Source organism: Ictidomys tridecemlineatus, chromosome 8 (genome assembly GCF_052094955.1).
Source record: "Ictidomys tridecemlineatus isolate mIctTri1 chromosome 8, mIctTri1.hap1, whole genome shotgun sequence".
Taxonomy (NCBI): domain Eukaryota; kingdom Metazoa; phylum Chordata; class Mammalia; order Rodentia; family Sciuridae; genus Ictidomys; species Ictidomys tridecemlineatus.
Window position 1 is genome coordinate 13939009 of NC_135484.1, and position 20271 is coordinate 13959279.

The 20271-nt window shown below is 37.0% G+C and overlaps 1 protein-coding gene across 15 annotated transcripts in view; it reads left to right on the plus strand.

Annotated features, from left to right (window-relative positions):
- Syne1 (spectrin repeat containing nuclear envelope protein 1) overlaps nt 1-20271 on the plus strand; it is a 428203-nt gene that overhangs the window by 338802 nt on the left and 69130 nt on the right. For all 15 annotated transcript variants that reach the window (XM_078018867.1, XM_078018877.1, XM_078018878.1 and 12 more), the window contains 14 exons: nt 1001-1197; nt 1867-1999; nt 2544-2726; nt 4075-4224; nt 4739-4915; nt 5346-5501; nt 9552-9707; nt 11534-11704; nt 13659-13792; nt 14167-14371; nt 16335-16517; nt 17114-17260; nt 18029-18183; nt 18940-19087. In XM_078018867.1, coding sequence (XP_077874993.1) covers nt 1001-1197; nt 1867-1999; nt 2544-2726; nt 4075-4224; nt 4739-4915; nt 5346-5501; nt 9552-9707; nt 11534-11704; nt 13659-13792; nt 14167-14371; nt 16335-16517; nt 17114-17260; nt 18029-18183; nt 18940-19087 — 2295 coding nt within the window. The remainder of the gene's footprint in view (nt 1-1000; nt 1198-1866; nt 2000-2543; nt 2727-4074; nt 4225-4738; nt 4916-5345; nt 5502-9551; nt 9708-11533; nt 11705-13658; nt 13793-14166; nt 14372-16334; nt 16518-17113; nt 17261-18028; nt 18184-18939; nt 19088-20271) is intronic.

Sequence of the window (20271 nt, forward strand, 5' to 3'; positions counted from 1 at the left end):
CCCAGTCATTTTAGCAGAATCTAAACAAACTTGTGATCAAATAGTTATACTTTTCTTTTACATTATTGATATTGTTTTAAAAAGGTAGTTTTGTCTGTGTTACTTCTAGTAGAATATTTTTAAAAGTCTTTTTGGCTGGGCACAGTGGTGTAACCTGCAATCCTAGTGTCTCAGAAAGCTGAAGCAGGAGGATCTCAAGTTTGAGATCAGTCTGGGCAGTGTAGTAAGACACTGTGTCAACATAGAAATAAAATAAAATAAAATAAAATGAAGGCTGGGGTTGCAGCCCAGTGATAGAGCATCCTTGGGTTGAAAATAAAGGGGCGTGAGGGGTGGGGCATGGTGGCACACGCCTATAATCCCAGATTCCAGAGATTAAGGCAGGAGGATTACAAGTTTGTAGGCAGCCTCAGCAACATAGCAAGACCCTGTCTCAAAATTAAAAACCTTAAAGGGCTTGAAATGTAGCTCAGTAGTACATCTACTTATTGAGATCCAATTCCCTTACATACGTACACAAAAAATTATGATTTGGGGTCTGAGGGTGCAGATAAATTGTAGAACATTTAGATTTGCAAAGGCCATAGGCTCTATACCCAGCATTAAAAAATACATCTTTCTTTCTTCCTTCCTTTCTTTCTTTCTTTCTTTCTTTCTTTCTTTCTTTCTTTCTTTCTTTCTTTCTTTCTTTTTAAATGAGAATTCACTTTGAAAATTTGGCAAGCATTTTCACCAGAATTTTGTGTAGTTTTTATCAGTGTCATACTATTCTTGAATTAATTAAGTGTGACAATTTTAAATGCACCTAAAATTAATTTAAAAAACGAAAAGAACATTTTTAGTTGGGATATTGATGAAACTTTCAAGTTTTCAATGTTAATTGGGTGCATATAGTTTATATTTGAATAACAGATAACGAGAATGTTATGGACTCCAGTGAAATTGTAATTTTCAAAAAATATAGTATCCAAAGTTTAACCAAATATTTCCATTATTTTAGCACTTAAAATCCAGCCTTAATGAATACCAGCCCAAATTATATCAAGTATTAGATGATGGAAAACGACTTCTGATATCTATCAGCTGCTCTGATCTAGAAAGCCAACTAAATCAACTTGGAGAGCGCTGGCTCAATAATACCAACAAAGTGTCTAAAGAACTTCACAGATTGGAAACAATTTTGAAACACTGGACCAGGTAACAGGATATCTATTTTGCATATTTTGGGATAAGAGCTGCAGTATATTAATAAGAGTGCTTGACTTGGAAAACATACACAAGTTTGGAAAATTGCACAGTTTGGAAAGCCCCAATTGGACTCTTTTGTAATTGTATAAACACATAATTCAAAGTGAGCAGGGAGGTATAGGTGCTTGGTGCAGCTTACCTCTAAGCTGTTGTCCTCCTTTGCCTAATGATTGTAACCTGGGTGTTCATAATAATGCCTTAGGAGAGAGAGAAGAGAAAATGTTGATTAAGCAAGCGTGCTTCTCAGGGCAAAGGAAGGTACATAGGAAAGGGAGATGGCTAACTGTTTCATAATGAAATACTTTCTTCCTTTTTTCAAAGAACTTTATATACTCATCACCTAATATTTCTAAGAAGCAACAATGTGAAGGAAGAGAAAGTTGTTTTTCTTTTCTTTTTCTTTCTTTTTCTGCTTAGGGATGGGAGGTTGAAATGCAGAGAGACAGACCTGATCAAGACATAAACATTAAGAGAAAAAAATTTCAGAGCATCAACCTAGTGCACTTTGGTTCTGAATCTATCAGGTCTCTTGTTTTCAAACTGCATTGGCAAATATCATGAGTGAGTAGAAGGTGAGGGTTGAACGCTTACTTAACAGACTCATTAATATATTCCCAGGTATCAAAGTGAATCTGCAGATCTGATTTGCTGGTTACAATCTGCAAAAGACAGGCTAGCATTTTGGAATGAACAGTCTGTGACAGTCCCTCAAGAGCTGGAAATGGTCCGTGATCATCTGAATGCTTTCCTGGTAAGTTTGAGAGCCTAAAGCATTGATTTGATTTTGGTTTTCAGGCCAATAGGTCAGGCCTGACCCATACCCAGAACAAAGGAAATCAGCTGTCACTGGGCATCCTTAAAAAACTAGCTGTCGGGGCTGGGGTTGTGTTGGGTGGTAGAGCGCTCGCCTCTCACGTGCAGAGCCCTGGGTTCGATCCTCAGCACCACATACAAATAATAAATAAATAAATAATAGAGTTATTGTGTCCAACTACCTCTACAGAAAATAAATATTAAAAATAAACTAAGCTGTAGAGAATTTATCAATGTTATATATTCATGTTCAGTACTTACCAAACTAATGGGACTCATCTCTATTTATACGCAGCATTCTTTTTTGCAAATAGTTCCAAGTAGCAATTCACTTCATTTTCAGGCAAACATACTTTTTTTGCTTCCTTCTAGAAGGTTCTATATAACACTTCCCTCAAGATGTAGGAAAAAAAATTGTTTTGTGCACTGAAATGACAGACCTAACTAATTAAACCTAATCCAAACTTTGTCACTTCTTTTAGGAGTTTTCTAAAGAAGTGGATGCCAAATCTTCCCTGAAATCATCTGTCCTAAGCACAGGAAATCAGCTCCTTCGATTAAAGAAGGTGGACACAGCTGCCCTTCGTACTGAGCTGTCTCACATTGATGGCCAGTGGACTGAACTGCTGACCAATATTCCAGCTATACAAGAGAAGCTTCACCAGGTAGGGAAACAAAGATTGGTTTATTTAGTAATAATTTATGTAAGTCATAGTAAGTGGAGAACTACATTAATCTGTTTGGGCTCACAAATTTAAACCACCTGTGTCTTACAACCTGTCTTTTCTCTCTCCTAGTGCATTACATTTTAAAAATTATTCTACAAATCCCCACTGAGATAATGTTTCTTCCCAAAACTTCTTTAATGTGTGTGTGTGTGTGTGTGTGTGTGTGTGTGTGTGTGTGTGTATGTGTGTTAGAATCTTTGTCTTTATTTAAACTCTGTTTTCTTTTGGATACAGTGAGGGCAGCTACATTAAATGAGGAGTTATGAAGATGTATAACATAACCTGGTAAAAGGTCTACATACAAGAACACAACTGGCACTTGTTAAATGTCAGTACAAACATCCTTTAATGACAATGATGTGTCCTGAGAAACATGTCCTTGGGACATCTATCATTGTACAAATATCATAGAATGTATTTACACAAAACAAGATGACTGCGATGTCTTGAAGTGACCCAGTTATGGTATAGTCTCATCCCATATGGGGTCTATTATGGGGAAGAAGATTTGGTCCATGACTGCTCCCTTCTTATCTGCAAATGCACCAAACACCCCTGAAATCCCAAAACACTTTATCTTTTCCCCCTTGACCTTCACCATTGTGCATCGAGTGGGTTCAGTGTATATGCCCTAGTTCTCCCAAATCAGCATTTCTCCATTCCTGGAGGGCAGGACAGTCTCATGTTCATTTCCACCACACAGAAATTGATCTATGAATATTTCAAAGTAGTTACCTTTGTTCTTTCAAAGCAATATAAGTGTATGCATAAAAATGTGATACATTAAGTAAAATTCAGCATTCTAAGTATATTTGAAAGACTCAGAAAATTGGCTATGCTCTTTGGAATAAATACTAGCGGGCCAAAAAATCTAGAAAATGATAGCTTGTAGTGTGGTGTTTTTCTTCCTTTTTTTAACATTCCTGAGTCATAATACACAGAGATTTTACAAGATAATTAATAAAATACATCTGTTAAATGTTTTGTTGTTACACATTTTTAAAACTCATAAAACTAGCTATAAAATAAGAACACTATTTTCTTCTTGCTGGTGTTTTGATTAATTAGTTAATATTTACACAATGTTTATAGTATTAGATGTCAAGTGCACATAAAATGACTAGTATTATTCAATGCTTGCCTGATGTTTCAAGCTTCTAAGATCTAAAAATGACATGACAAGTGTTATTTCTATTGGTACGTGGGTAAGAACTAATGTATTCTATGTTAGCAAAAACTGGGTTAGATTTAATTCTTGGACTTGTTCTCTCTCTGACATGGACAGCTCCAAATGGACAAGCTGCCTTCCCGCCATGCCATTTCTGAAGTCATGGGTTGGATTTCTCTGATGGAAAGTGTTATCCGAAAGGATGAAGAGGACATAAAAAATGCCATAGGTTACAAAGCAATTCATGAATATCTTCAAAAATATAAAGTAATTAATACTTTTTTTGTTTTCAACTTTTACATATTTATACCATTTTATTTGAAAGAACTCCAAAACTCAAATCATGAAATTAGATCTTGGAACATATATTTCATACATAGTGGCCTGATAGGCATGCAAAAACAAGAAAATTTGCATCCCTAGCAATTGGCACAGAAAGGTTGCCCAGTGTTAGGAATAATTTTTAGTAATTTTTTTATTTGAAAACATTTTAGGTATTATAAAATAAATATAATTGAGAAATATTTTTATAGGCAGGTTATGTAATTTACCAAATTCTATATCTTCTGCTTAAATATGTATATCTGTGTGTGTATGTTTGAATAACATATACAAATATGTAATTCAACTTCTGAAAATAATGGATCAGTATTTAATACATTACGTCACTTGTGCAAAGTGATAATATCAATACTACTGTCATTTAAGGCTTTCCTCCTTCCCATATGATAAGACATTTTAACGTGTACAAACTTGTTTTCCTATTTCTTCCTTTTTTTAGGGTTTTAAGATAGACATAAACTGTAAACAGTTGACGGTCGATTTTGTGAACCAGTCTGTACTACAAATCAGCAGTCAGGATGTGGAGAGCAAGCGCAGTGACAAGACTGATTTTGCTGAGCAGCTGGGAGCAATGAATAAAAGCTGGCAAATCCTGCAAGGTCTGGTAACTGAGAAGGTACGCCAGGTGGCCTGCTGCTGCCACATTTCCACGAAGCTCCAGAGACAGGCTCCCTCTGTCAGGAAAATTTATCTCACAAGTAGTAGGGCTACACGGGGCCCTAGCTGCTGAGGACCATGGCAGTGAACCCGGCCTAGCTCTCACCTGCCTTTGGCCCTCTTATCTGCTCTTGGTACATTTTGTATGTTCTTTAAAGATGCATCTAAATTCCCCTTGCCTTTACTTCAAGCTGATTTTAGTTCTCTCTTGCTGACCAATATTGCACATTGATTTGCAGTTAATAAAATTAATCTTTTAAAATACAAGTACAAAGGGGGGTATTTTAACAATTCTAAAGGTGCAGGAAATAGTGTCCAGACTAATTAGCCTTCTCACGATTTGATTTCAACATAAAAATCACAAGTTTCCTTTCACTGTGTTTGTTCAGATCCAGCTATTGGAAGGCTTGCTGGAATCTTGGTCAGAATATGAAAATAATGTGCAGTGTCTAAAAACTTGGTTCGAAACCCAGGAAAAGAATCTGAAACAGCAACATCAAATTGGAGATCAGGCTTCCGTTCAGAACACCCTGAAAGATTGTCAGGTAAGTGGTCTGATTCTCATGCACCGTTTCATAACTTCACAGCATATGCCAAAGGAGTTTATAGGGTCTGAAATTACAAGTTAAATACTTTTAAAAATTGACGTCTGGTAACAGATTTCTCTGATGATAGGAGCTGATAAGAGTTTATTGGGCTTTTTTCACCTGTTTAAAAAATTTGAAGTTAAGAAACTATTCAAATATAGTCATAAGTAGAGAGAAATCAGTGAATTCCATTTACTGGGAGTTAGCAAGATTTCAGGCATTTTGCCTGGATTATTTCTTTTTTCATCAAGATGTCATAGTCCCCTCCCCCAGATATCATGTCATTTTAATCCTCTATACTATAATACACATCTCTGAAATATATATATTTTCTTATGCAACCATAATATCACCACAAAATTTTAACAATAACTCCTTAATGTTATTTTATATTCAACCCTTTAATCATATTCCCTTAATTGCCATTAAAATACCTTTTTTATTCAAAGAATACAATATCTTTATGGCACATTTGCTTGTTGGAGTTCTTAAGTCTCCATTATTATCATTATTATTATTGATACCATTCACTTGTTACAGAAACTGTAGACTAGCCCATGTTCAGGACTGGTCTGAGCATTTCTTAAAGGTATCATTTAACTTGACTTCTCACCTCTGAATTTCCTGCAATTGGAACTCTGCTCCAGAGGCCTGAGTGCACTTCTGTCTCTCTTCCAAGGCACATGCTTGACAGAAGACCCTTTTCTTCCCTGTTTGTCGCCTAGGAAAGCTCACAGAGTCTACTTCTCTGTTTTTGATGAGGGTGGAGGATGGAGCTGTCCCATTCCAAATGTTTTCCTATAACTAACATTTCCTCAGGGATTCTTATGTATATAACAATTAGAATAAATAAATAATTGTTTTAAAAAAATCTATGTACCTAACAATATCATTGCTAATAAAGAGTCCAAATCAAAACAAAGAAACAAAAGAAATGTGTTCAGATTACCTAGAGCTGTTCTTTTACAGTGTTCCCTATGAACCATGAAAAACTCAACTGAGTAATCATAAGAAAAAAAACTCCTTCCCCAAATCTGTTTCTCTAATTTAGATTTAGAAAAGAAAGGACTTTGGTAATTATTTTCCTTCTCAGTAATGTGTTTTCTGTTTGGGACACATGTAATGAGAGACTTATATATTTAAGCATTCAGTCAGAGCCTTGGGATTCAGAGAAGGAAGACCATGTGCTCCCCAGCTAAGGGGCTGTAAGTTTGAAGGTGCACAAAGATGACAAGGAACTTCCAAAAGGAAAATACTTTTAAATACTCATTTTTAAAATGCCTCACATCTGAAGATGGGAATGTGGAAGACTGGAGATCAGAATTCTGCAGCACTTCCAGTTCCCTAGGGGCCAGACATACCTTCTAATATAAGGCTACGAATTCAAAAACCTATAAGTAATTCAGAATTTTGAAAATTTTATTTTTAAAGATGGAAAGTCAGGTCTTTGGTTGAGTTTCTTACTCACCTTTTTTTTCCTCCCTTTTTCTTTAATGTGCTTTTTTCTGCCATTTTCTATTTAGTTTCTTTTTCTATGCGTGTCTTCTGTTCAACAGAGAGACACACTGCTATCTGGAAAATCTTGCTCAAGCTTGTCCAGGTTTTTCTCCTTTTAGGACCAAAGTTTTTGTCTTCCAGAGGGTCAGTTCAGGCAATGTCAGGAGAGAAAGTTTACATTGGGGTTTTAAAAGCTCTATACCAATGCCAGTTTGTGATTTAAAATGAAAAGTCATCTCTTTGAAACCAAAAAACCAGAAAGAAAGTAGCCCACACAGTTATTTTGGGACATTATACATAAATCACAATAGCGTAGCTGGAAGGTTCTATTTGGCGATGCTACAAACCTTGATAAAATTTATTGTCATTTTTGAGAAATTGTGCCTTTGGACTAAAGTGTGAAATTCAAGCCAGCGTACTTAAATCAGTGGCTGGATTCAAACTCTATTTTGCTTTAAAAATCTTGAATATTTTTCCAGTCTTTTAGAAGTGATTTATTAATTTAATGTAACATTAAAACTGATATTTATGATTTAATCCAAGCTGAGAATGATTTATTAGAACAAAAAATGTTAGGTTTGGTCTTTCTGATTAGCTTCATTGATCAGAAATAGAACCGTCTTTTAATTATTACTTAAAGGAAGGGAAAACACACCTTTATTTTATTAAAAAAATATATTTCTGTTTTCCTTTATGCCAACGTACATGATCAGGGCATTTTTGAGATGTATTGCTTAATACCATTTACTGAAAAGCATTCACACCTGTGGATAAATGGAGATTAAACTTAATTTCTAATGAGTGGATTAAATATATAAGAATTATATATTATTAAGTATAACTTAGGATTCTTATGTGTGGTTAATTATTTCTTAAAGAAATAGAAAAGATTTTCAAGTGTAAAGGTAATTATATTTTCTATACTGCATAAAAGACCTGTAATCACAGTGGTCACAAGTTTCATTTTGCAGTTGCCAAAGCTGTCATGATATTGACAGAATTATAAAGTAGACATGATAGGACAGTATGAAAAACAAAAATGCTCTCTCTAAGCTGCTAAATGCATGAATTTCTAATTCATACACCAAATAAAAATTGCTTCATGCTGAAAAATAAATGGATTTAAATAGTAAAAAAATAAATAGATTTACACTGAAGTGTGGCAGATTGCCAAATGGCTGAATACATTATCTTGCAATTGTCTAGTTTTTGATAGCTTAAAAGATATTTCATATACATTTATCTAATTTTATGCCTTTAGAAAAGTAAGCAGAAAAAGTATTATTATTCCTATTTTCCAAATAAAGTGGAAACAGTTGAAAAAAGTTGAATCACAACAGAAACAAAAACAAAAAAGGCAATAATAATAAGAGGCACAAAATTTGTAATTAATAATAAATGGTACTCATTAATACCTTATCCACAGCTACCCATTTCCAATATCTGGGTCATGAGAAGAGGTGAAAATCTTTATTACATAATTATGACATTATCCAAACTTAAAGTATTTGGAGATTTTCTCCTTTCTACCATCCAGGGCCTTCAAATCTATTTTTTACTCCTGGGGATAGGAATGTAAGCATGTGCCTGTCTTATCCTATCACCTGACCTGGGGTTTGCACCCTGTGCAGTTTTAGGTTCAGTGGAACCTCCAGCAGGGGCTGGGAGTCAGGAGGCTGAAAGGTTGGGGTTCTGCTTGCCGCTCCCACTTTTATCAGCTCTGTGACCTGAGGGACGTTGGATCGCTTCACCTTGCATTTATTTGTCCTTAAAGTGCTCATGGCAGCCTCTGTCTGCTCCACTGAGCTCGCGTCTTCAAATGACATTAAAATATAAGTTAGGACTCTGATATATGGTTACAATGAGCTTCAGAGCTCTTCCTCATTTTATTTTTCTCTCTTCAGTGTTTCATTGTGAGAGTAGAAAATGCACGTCCTAAAGAAAATGAAAGTCTATAACTTTCAGAATTACACAAAATCAGAGTATTTTAGAGAGAAAGGATAACAGAAAAATTTTCCCAGTCTTCTGAGTTCCCAAAGGTAGAAACTGAGGCCCAATGGAAATTTCCCACTTACCCAAAATGATACAGCTTAATAGCAGAAATGAGTCTAAGTCTCAGACACCACTCTCTTGCATTTTTTCCTATGAGCTGGACTCATATGTGAATAGCAACGTCTATGAATTTAAGAAGATAAATCATATTACCAATTCCAACATGTATTTTTCCCTGAAACTTTTTGAAATAATGACATGAGACCATTTATTCATCTAGTAGGTAATCATATTTTTACATTTTTTTTAGGTTATGCTGATATCCCCTAGACAAAAAGACTATTTTTTCACATTTAAGTGTAGGAAGAAGTATTGCTGTGGAGACCCTCTTTTGGCAATGATAATCTTTTTGGATGTGTAACAAGTTTTTAGTACTTAAAATTGTAATGGCTCAATTTCTGTGTACCCCAGAGTTTCATAATAGAACAATTTAAAATGACTATTTTTTAAACCCTTCAGGATCTAGAAGATTTGATTAAAGCAAAAGAAAAAGAAGTAGAGAAAATTGAGCAGAATGGACTTACTTTGATTCAGAACAAAAAAGAAGAAGTCTCTGGCACTGTCATGAGCACCCTGCGGGAGCTCAACCAAGCCTGGGCGAATCTGGACCACATGGTAATACTACTTGAGGAGACTGGCTCCAAGACTGTGTTCGCCAGCTCTTGTCCTAACTCTGTGTTTTGGGTTTCTTAAAGTAATCGAGTAAATAATTATTGAATCTATCGTCTCTTTGTACTATTAAGCCCATTTCATTAACCTCCTTTAAAAAACAAGAGGCTAGTTTCTGTGGTTTCCCATAGTAACCATTATTATAAACATTTCCCATACGTTGCCATAGTTATCGAAGCCATCTAGGCACAAAAACTTTTCCAGCGTCTATCCCCAGCCTTAATCTCTCTCCTGAACTCAAGACAGAGACAGAGGTAGACATCCAATCAGTATATAACTCTCCTCTTGCATGATCAAGGGACATCTCAAACTTTCATGCTCAAACTTCTAATCACGCCCCACAAACCGACTCATTCTGCCATTCTTGGTTATTGACAATTCTGGCCCTTCTCGTTGCCTGGGCAGAAGACCTCAGAGTCATTCTTCACAACTCTTTCTCTCATCGCCAATACCTAGTTCATCAGAAAAGCCTGTCATCTGTGCTTGCAGAACACATTAGAATCCAAACCCCATCCCCACCTCTGCAGCTAGCAAACAGGTCTAACTTACTGTCATCTCTTGATTATTTTTAGTGGCCTCCTAACCAGTCTCCATGGCAGAGGTGCTGATTAACAAGGCAGTCAGATTATACCATTCTTCTCTTCAACTCTCATAGTAGCTTCTTGTCTGGTTCAGAATGAGACCAAAGCCTGCCTAGTAATGATCTGACCTTACACTCTCTCTGCTGCTGCTTGCAACAGAGACAACGCGCCCCTCCCCCCCCTCTCTCTCTCCTCATTTCTTGCTGATATCCTAGAGGTTCTTTTGCTTCTGCTACACTGACCTCCCAATATCCTTGAATTCAGCAGGCATGTCCCCCACTCAAGGACTTTGCTCTTGCTGTTCCTTCTGCCTGAAACACCTTCTTCCAAGTATCGCATGGTTCCTTCCCTGTCCTCAAAGCCTTTGCAGGTTCCCATCTCATGGAGGGCTTTCCTGACCACCTGTTTTATATGACAGCCTTCTTCTCCTTACCTTTCACCCCCAACTCTGATCTGCTTTGCTTTTACCCATCTAATATATCGATTTCTAGCATTCCACGTCCTTCCCTTGTGTGTTTAAAGTTCTTTCACCAAGATATAAGCTCAGTGAAGACATTTGATAAATATGTACCAGATGAAGTTTAGAATCCTCCAATAGTAAGAAAAAGTGCATCAACAAACAGCAGTCCTTGCACTATGAGCCCCAGTGCCCTTCAGCATGTACTTGTACAGATAGTTACTATCCGCACAGTACAGAGATGGGATCTGAGCTACAGAGGTTAAGGGACAGGGACTGATGGCAAAGGACTCCTGCAGCCCATGCACCCTGCCCAGACTCCCTTTCTCCTCTAGCCTTTCCTCATCTTCAGCCTGACTCGAAATGTATTTTAAAATTGTAAAAAATTTATAGATCACAGAAATGTCTAGAGATAATCTGTCATCTAAGTATAAATTAAGTAGCTCTTTCATGGAAATATTGCCTCATGAAAAACAAACACAAGACAAAGAAGAAAAAGGCTGTTTAAAAACGCTCATGGCGCTCCTTTCCTTATTGTGTGTGCCTTGTGACTTCCTTAGGACAGGCCTGGCCCCTGTCTGTAGACGTGGGCCTTTCCTTTTCTCTGAGGCAGCACTTTCTTAACAATGCCTGAAACCTGGCCGAGGTTTTTAGATGTTTTCCATCAAGTGGGACATATATGCCATCATGTTTACTATTATTTAATGATAACAAATGCTCATCTTTTTCCTAAGGTTGGGCAGTTAAAGATACTGTTGAAGTCAGTTCTCGACCAATGGAGCAATCACAAAATGGCCTTTGACGAGATAAACAGTTACCTCATGGAAGCCAGATATTCTCTGTCCCGATTCCGCCTGCTGACCGGCTCCTTAGAAGCTGTGCGAGTGCAGGTGGACAACCTTCAGGTAAGGAATGAATACAAAGCATCCATACATTCTTCTCAATTTGAGAAAAATGGAAAAAATCAGAAAACAGCAACATCACCGGAAATATTGCTGCATCTTTACATTTAATGTTTTGAAAAATCTTTAAAATTAATTTTAGCTCATTTCTTGTGACTTAATCAAATTTGCTCTTGGATACCAAATTCTGGATTAGCTGGTATTTAACCAAGTGATTATTACCATCCTATTATACAGATGTTCCTGTAATTGTGTTTTGTAAGATGATTTTTATATCCAAATCAGCTTACTGGAACAGTTGGCACTGCCTTTGATGTCTTCCCTTTCTCTTTTTGTCCTGCCTCTCCAAGCATATTTTAAGGGATTAAAGAAAGAAATAGTAAGAAAGGTAAACACTTAAACCATTAAGTGGTTTCCTTCCCTTCAGTACCATGCCAGTGGCCTAGCCCATGTGTCCACACAGTCCTCTTTTTCAGCCCTTACAGCTTGGTCTCCTGTCTCTCCATTACCATTTTGTTCAGTCTACAATTCAGGGGGTGGCTCTTGTTCTTAAACACGGCCCTGTCTCCTATCTCAGGTAGCTGCCCTCCGATTCACTCCCGTGCTCCCTGGGCCCTGGGCCATGCTCACTGTTGCTACTCTTTCTTCTAGACTAAATACTGTGGATGGTGGGCTGGTCAGGGCAGGCCCTTGAGGGATGAGATGCCAGCAGGAGCCCACCTGTGCCCTTTATAATTCTACTCCATGTCCCTGTCCCTGGCTTGGCTATCAGAGTGGTTATGCTCAGACCTCATCTGCAGATTTTCTTAAGGGAATACTTTTATTGGGTAAGATGAGAGGGAGGAAAGGTGAAATATATGAATGTAATTCCTTTAAACTTTAGTTACTGAACATACTAAGAATCATGAAAACTCATTTGAGTATAGTAAATTTATAAATTACATCATTACTTTGAGAAAGTTAGAAGTACTTTTTAACTTAACATATTCTGTGTTTTATATCTACCAGATTTGTCTTAAGATATGAAAGAATTAAGGTTCTTTTCCTTGAATATTTTGATTTAAGGGCAATCAGATGTTGGTGTTAAAAAGTGCTAAATTTTTGCAGCCTACTTCACCAGTGGAATTTTATTAAGATGTGAGTCTGTCACTACAGTGATTTTTCTCAGGAAAAAAATCTACTCGTTTCCTCCCATCCTCAGTGGAAGACTCCACTATGATAGTTGCTCTGAGAATTTTTGAAATATATGATGCATTATTATTAATTATAGCCACGGTTCTGTGCACTAGGTCTCTGTGGCTTATTCCTTCTGTTTATCTGAAGCTCTGTAAACTTTGATTAGCATCTTACCTGGTGACTGCCATTCTGCTCCAGCTTCTGTGAGTTCTGTTAGACAAACACTGATATGTGAGGCAATGATATATCAATCACTTAACTGAGTCATCCCACAATGTAAAATATATCAAATATATCACATGATACCCTATAAATCTATACAATCGTTATTTGTCAATTAAAAATACAATTAATTATTTAAAATTCTTCTCAAGGGAAAGACATCCAGTGACAGAACCCAGAGTTGGTTCTCAGAAAAGTTTTGACTTGGAATCTCAGTTGTCAGGTGTTTGTGGGAGAATTACTCTAAGCATGTAATAGAGACCTGGGTTTTGGCTTTGGGGATCAAGGGGAACCAGAATGTGACAGATGTACACGCGCCTCCCCCACAGCTTCCTGCTGGCTCCTGACAGTGACACCCTGAGTGAGCTTCTCCAGATTAATCCCCAGGGTCAGTAGAAGGTTCAGTTACTAAGTCTACCTTTTCAAAGCCATAAGAACAAAGTCATTAGAAAGAGAAGAATTGACTACCAAAGAAAGCTTATCAAGCATTGGAGCAAAGCCATATATGTACACCAATCTGTTAATTATTTTAAACTTGCTTGTCACTCTCCTTGGGCAGAGTCTTCATGATGATCTAGAAAAGCAGGAAAAGAGCTTACAAAAATTTGGCTCTGTCACCAACCAACTGTTAAAAGAATGTCACCCACCTGTGACAGAAACTCTCACCAATACATTGAAAGAAGTCAATATGAGGTATGGCATATGCTTACTACATACTATTTATATCCCAACCTTATTATAAGGTTGAATTTGGCATTTTGTATTGGAATTCTGTGGGTTCTGTTCTGTTAATGTTTTGATTTTCACTAAATGAATTTAAGGGTACATAGATCGACACCATTTAGGAAGAACTAGAACTGCCACATCCATAAAGATTATCCTCATCTCCATTATCAACCCCTGAAATCTGAGTGTGACAAGTTACTTTTTATGATGTTAAAGAGAATGAGTCATCCCAGCATTATTTTCAAATTCACATGAACCAGGATCATGAAAAATAAAATAGTAAATAACTGCATTTGGTGAGAGATGATAATCTGCCCATGAGTGTTGGCTATTATTTCCAGATGGAATAACTTGTTGGAAGAGATTGCTGAGCAGCTGCTCTCCAGCAAGGCCCTCCTTCAGCTCTGGCAGAGATACAAGGACTACTCCAAACAGTGTGCCTCTACAGTCCAGCAGCAGGAGGACAGAACCAATGAGTTATTGAAGGCCGCCACCAACAAGGACATCGCAGACGAGGAAGTGGCTACATGGATCCAGGATTGTAATGTATGTTTGGCAACTACTGTGTTGACCCAGCAGGTCATTCTTGGCCGCCCTAAGTTTAGCAGGGTTAGGGCGTATGTGTGTAGCCTTCGGATATGTCTCAATATGTGAGATGATCATCCAAAAATTATTGTCTTGTGTATTAAATAGCCTGCTGGATTTTCAGAACACAATTGCATGTGTATAAGATTTATGGGGTCCCCTCCTATTATTCCATTTTTTAAAAAAGAATTGTTTTCCCATATTTCCCAATGGAATACAATTCATGTGAAAAATGGGTTATATGTTTTTGCTGAGATGGTCACGATAAAACTGACTACATGGAGAAAAATATCCTATTGAATAATGTTTTTAAAATCTACTGTTAAAGATATCATCCACACACATTTATAAGTTAGTTATTTACTGTGAAAGCATCTACTTAATAGCTTCCTCCAAGAAATAATGGGAGAAAGAAGTCTTTCTCTCTTGATTTACTTACATACTTCTTCTTTATAGCTTGTAGATAATTCTCTTTTCACTATAGCTGCCAATAGCCTACTTAAGATTTTCAAGAAAGGCTCTTCTCTTATTTCATCCATTACATGGCTCTTACCATCCGTCCTCATTTGTCTTTATTTTAGTGGGCTCCTCATAGAAGTCTTCTTTTAAACATTTCCAAATTAGTTTATTAGAATTAGGCAAGTTATGAAAACTATAGAAATAAAAGTTTAATACATTCTGAGTAATCAGTCTGAATAATCATTTTAAAGCTGAAGAGATTAAAATGTATAATGAAGATAAAATGTTTTTTTTTCCACATAGTTTACCCCTCCCTACAAGATTTGTTCAATTCTCTTGAGTCATCTGCTATCACTGTCAAGGTTAACAGAGCCCTTTATTTTTCCTCCTCTCGCAGTGGTCCCTGTGCAAGTCTGGCAGGTTCTGTACTCTCTGCCGAATCTGGGTGGGGACCAGCAGAAACAGAAGTAGCTACTTGTTGTCTTTTAGCAGGGGTAGAAACCAGAACCAGGGAATTTCCTCTGACATGTATTTTTTAATAGTTTGTTTCATTTTAATTACTTAATTTTTGGTTCTCATAACATGCTTAATATATTAGCAAAGTGAAACATTTATTAATTTATTCTCTGACATGTATTTTTGAGCATTAATGGGCTGCACAAATTGTGGAGGTGAGAGATGCCATAGAAAGAATAGAGGTGCAGACCATCCTACCCTGTTCACCTGAGTTACCACTGGGTGCTACACCCTGCTGAAGTGGTGGTGGTTGTAACCATAAAAGATACATATACAAGATACCATGGCTGCACTAATCCTTGGTGTATGTGATAAAAATAAGTAGGATAACCTAAAACATAGCACTGTGTCTTTAATTTGATACCAAGCCCATAAAGATACAGGAACAAATTATCAAAATGTTTCTAGTTATTGCTTCTACTAGGGTTCTTTTCCTTTTTTATGTATGCTGTTCTACATTTTTCCCCAATAAACTCTAATGAACCTATGCAGCTTTTATTACCAAAAGAGTGCTTGTGTATGTGCGTGAATGTGTGTGTGTGTGTGTGTGTGTGTGTGTGTTAGGTATGTAAACACATGTATTTAGAATGTTCGTACACATGATTGATATTTTTAAAAACTGAGTTTGCTTCCTAGTCATTTTTTTTTTGCTGTTGAAAGTTATTTAGTGTAATATTTTCACAATTAAGAATTGTCTGTGTCTTGGGCTGGGGTTGTAGCTCAGTGGTAGAGCACTTGCCTAGCATGCATGTGGCACCAGTTTTGATCCTCAGCACCACATAAAAATAAATAAATAAAAAATTAAGGTATTGTGCCCATCCACAACTAAGGGCCACGCATCTAGATAGACATCTGTGTCTGTGTCTACCTAGATGGGTGGCCCTTTGTTGACTGCCGTTTATAATAGCATGGTGTTTCCTGGTGGGCATAATGATTTCATCTCCTACAGGACCTTCTCAAAGGACTGGGGACAGTGAAGGATTCCCTTTTTGTTCTCCATGAGCTGGGAGAGCAGCTCAAGCAGCAAGTGGGTGCTTCCGCAGCCTCCGCCGTCCAGTCCGATCAGCTCTCTTTGACTCAACACCTAGGTGCCCTGGAGCAGGCTCTTTGCAAACAGCAGACCGTGCTACAGGTACAGAGCTCATGCTCAGTGTGTGTTATGAACTGGGTGGCCTACAGTGTCTGGGAGTAGACACAAGAAATGGAATTTTCCACATTGATGCAGTGCCTCCCCCCGGACCAAACAATTAAAAGAAAGCAAACTTGGAAGTTCCCATGGGGGCAGAGGAAGGTAAGGGGTTTGGTCTTGTTGCCTTCAATGTAATTTTAAAATTAGTCTAGGTGACAAACCCCTAAACCATGCTTGCCTCCATAGTATGTCCAATTAATAAATAGTAAGTGGCTTCAGTATTAATATTCATATTTAACTTAGGTTTTTGCAAGAATTGGAATTTTCTCAAATGTCTCATAATTTATTTAGAGAATAACTTCAGTTATTGGTTAATGGTACCTAGAAATAATTCTTTTTGTTAGAAAAATGACATCAATAAAGAAAAGGAAACTTAAATCATTATAACCTTGGTTTTTCAGAAATAGCATCTCATAAATGTCAGTTTGATATAATAACAATGTGAAAAATAATTTCCAAATCCACTTACCCTTTCATGAGATTTCACTAAAACAACTAATATATTTCACTAAAATACCAATTTCTTTTGTGGAAAAAAGGCTGGAGTAGTTGACTATGAAACCTTTGCCAAGAGCTTAGAAGCTCTGGAGGGCTGGATGGTGGAAGCCCAGGAAATACTGCAAGAGCAAGACCCGACCCACTCCTCTGACCTCTCCACCATCCAGGAGAGGATGGAAGAACTGAAGGTGCGTGCATCCGAGTCTTCCTCCCACATCTTCTAGTGTCTTTCCTCAGAAGCTTCAGGAAAACTCAGAACTGGTGTAGACCTATTTCCTTTCAGGGACCTAAGAGTGACGCTTTTAAAGCAACACGTGTCATTTCAAAGCTCAGGTGAAATTGCATTCTATCCAGAAAGAGCCCAGCCAACTTTTGGGTCTCCTACTGCCTGGATGGTTTTGAGCAATTTATTTAGGTTTTTGTCTCTTTCTTTACTCGTTTGTAAAGAGGGAATAGCGATGGTACTTAGCTCCTGGGTTTGTTTTGAGTTTAAAATGTGTGATTTCTTATAAAGCTATTACAACAATGTTTGATTCATGGTAAGAATTCAATACATGTTAACTATGCTGTTATAACCATTATTATTATTAAATAATGAAGGAATAAACATAAATAAATTAAATATAGAAGAGTAGGAATGAACCTTTTCAGTGTAATTTTCATCCTTTGTCACTTCTACTGAGAATTGCATATGAGTTAAATAAATCATGTGAATAATAAACCAACCTATTAACACCCAAAAAAGGGTAATGAGTAGTTAGGTAGCATAACAGCCATAGTGGTGTAAGCTGATGAGATTCAGCTTTTCCTTATTTGTACCTCTGGAGATTGCAGGCAAGTGGTCTAGACGGCCAAAGACTAGCTTCTTCCTGAAATCAGAAATTCACTTTGTGCCTTAAAACAATGGTGCCTTTTCTGACACTGATGCTGAAGTTGCCTTTCAATGTTGTTTGCAGGGACAAATGTTAAAATTCAGCAGCATGGCTCCAGATTTAGACCGTCTAAATGAACTGGGATATAGGCTACCGCTGAATGATAAGGAAATCAAAAGGATGCAAAATCTGAACCGCCACTGGTCTCAGAACTCCTCTCAGACTACAGAAAGATTCAGGTAAACGAGATATTTTGGTCTCCCCAGTTGGCTTAATGTGTTTTGTTAAAGGAAGAAGCTTATATTGCTGTGACAAAATAACTATAGACAGGATAACTTAGAAAGAAAAGAAATGTATTCTTTCACAGTTCTGGAGTTTGGGAAGTTCCAGATCAAGGTGCCAGTAGGTTTGGTTTTCTAGTGAGCTACTTTCTTTAAGATGGTACCTTCTTGCTGCATCCTCCAGAGAGGCAGGATGCTGCATCCTCAAATGGGGGAAGGCCAAGAGAGCCAAAGGCAGCCTGAAGGCTCCTTTTAAGGGTTTTACCATCACTCACAAAGGGGAAGTCCTCATGGCCTAAATTTTGGAGGGGACACATCGAAACCAAAGCCCTAATCTGTCAGCCCAATAAAAGTTTATGATTTGTGTGTATTTACAAATTTCAGGTTATTCTATTAGTTTTGAAAAACTTGAATACTAAATGTGGGAAACTCAAATTGTAAAGTGGTTTTTCATATTCAGGAAAAAAAACTTCTAAAGTAAAAATATATTTGAGGGACATGCAAAATTTTCATTATTTTTAAAATGTAATATTTTAAACTGTTACTTTTTTCAATCTTTCTTTTTTTTTTTTAAATGTTGCTACATAGCATGAAAGCTATGCCCTGATTCAGTTAGAATTGGAGACAAGAGAATATTTAATCTAGTTTTATATGTTAGAGGTATAAGAATAAAGACCCAAAATAACTATTATTACATATCCTTCATTCTGTCAGTAAGTTGCAGTCATTTTTACTACAACATCAGACTTTCTTGGAAAAATGTGAAACATGGATGGAATTCTTGGTCCAAACGGAACAAAAGTTAGCAGTAGAGATTTCAGGCAACTATCAGCATCTATTGGAACAGCAGAGAGCACATGAGGTGGGTAATGCCAGTAGTTTGGCGGATACCAAGATGTTCTTGGCTTTTGGAAGATGCTACTAACTTCCACCTGGGAAAAATGAGTTTTTTTCTGTCACATGCATCATTTTTGCAAGCTTGAATTTTAATATCTTTTTTTAATGGGATAATTGTTTCATTTTTTAATGTTATTAAAATATTTTTATTGTTTCAGTTATACATGTCAGTAGGATCCATTTTGATATAATTGTACAAGCATGGAATATGTCTTATTCTAATTAGAACCCTTGTTGTTGTGGGATTCTCTGTGGTGTTTTCATATATATATGAAAATTATGTCAGATTTCCACTGCCTTTTCTTTTTCTATCCTTTCTCTATTTCCTCTATTCCCCGTGTCTAATCTACTGAACCTTTATTCTTCCCCTCCCTGCTCCTTATTGTGGGTTAGCTTCCACATAACAGAGACAACATTTGACCTTTGGTTTCTTAGGACTGGCTTATTTCATTTGACATGATAGTTTCCAGACCCATTCATTTGCTGGCAAAGTCATAAAGTCATTCTTCTTAATGGTTGAATAATAGTCCATTGTGTATATATACCACATTTTCTTTATCCATTCATCTGTTGATGGGCATCTAGGTTGATTCCATAGCTTACCTATTGTGAATTGGGCTGCTATACACTTTGATATGGCTATATCACTGTAGTATGCTGATTTTAACACCTTTGGATATATACCAAGTAGTGGGCCAGCTGGGTCAAGTGGTGTTCCATTCCTAGCTTTCTGATGACTCCATAATGCTTTCCAGATTGGTTGTACCAATATGCAATCCAACCAACAATGTTTGACTATTCCCTTTCCCCCATATCCTTGCCAACATTTGTTGTTACTTGTAATCTTGATAATTGCCATTCTGGTTAGAGTGAGGTGTAGTTTTAATTTGAATTTCTCTAATTGCTAGAAGCTGTTGACAAAAAAAAAAAAGTGATCCAGTTCTCTGCTCCAAAGCTGTTTGTAGACATATGTCAAACATTAATACTCCCCCCTCCCCTCCCCTCTTCTCTCTCTACCCCCTCTACCGTAATTCATTTCTCCCCCTTGTATTATTTTTCCCTTTCCCCTCACTTGCTCTTGTATGTAATTTTGTATAACCCTGGTGAGGGGGGATAGTAGAGGATAGGAAAGGCAGCAGAATATAACAG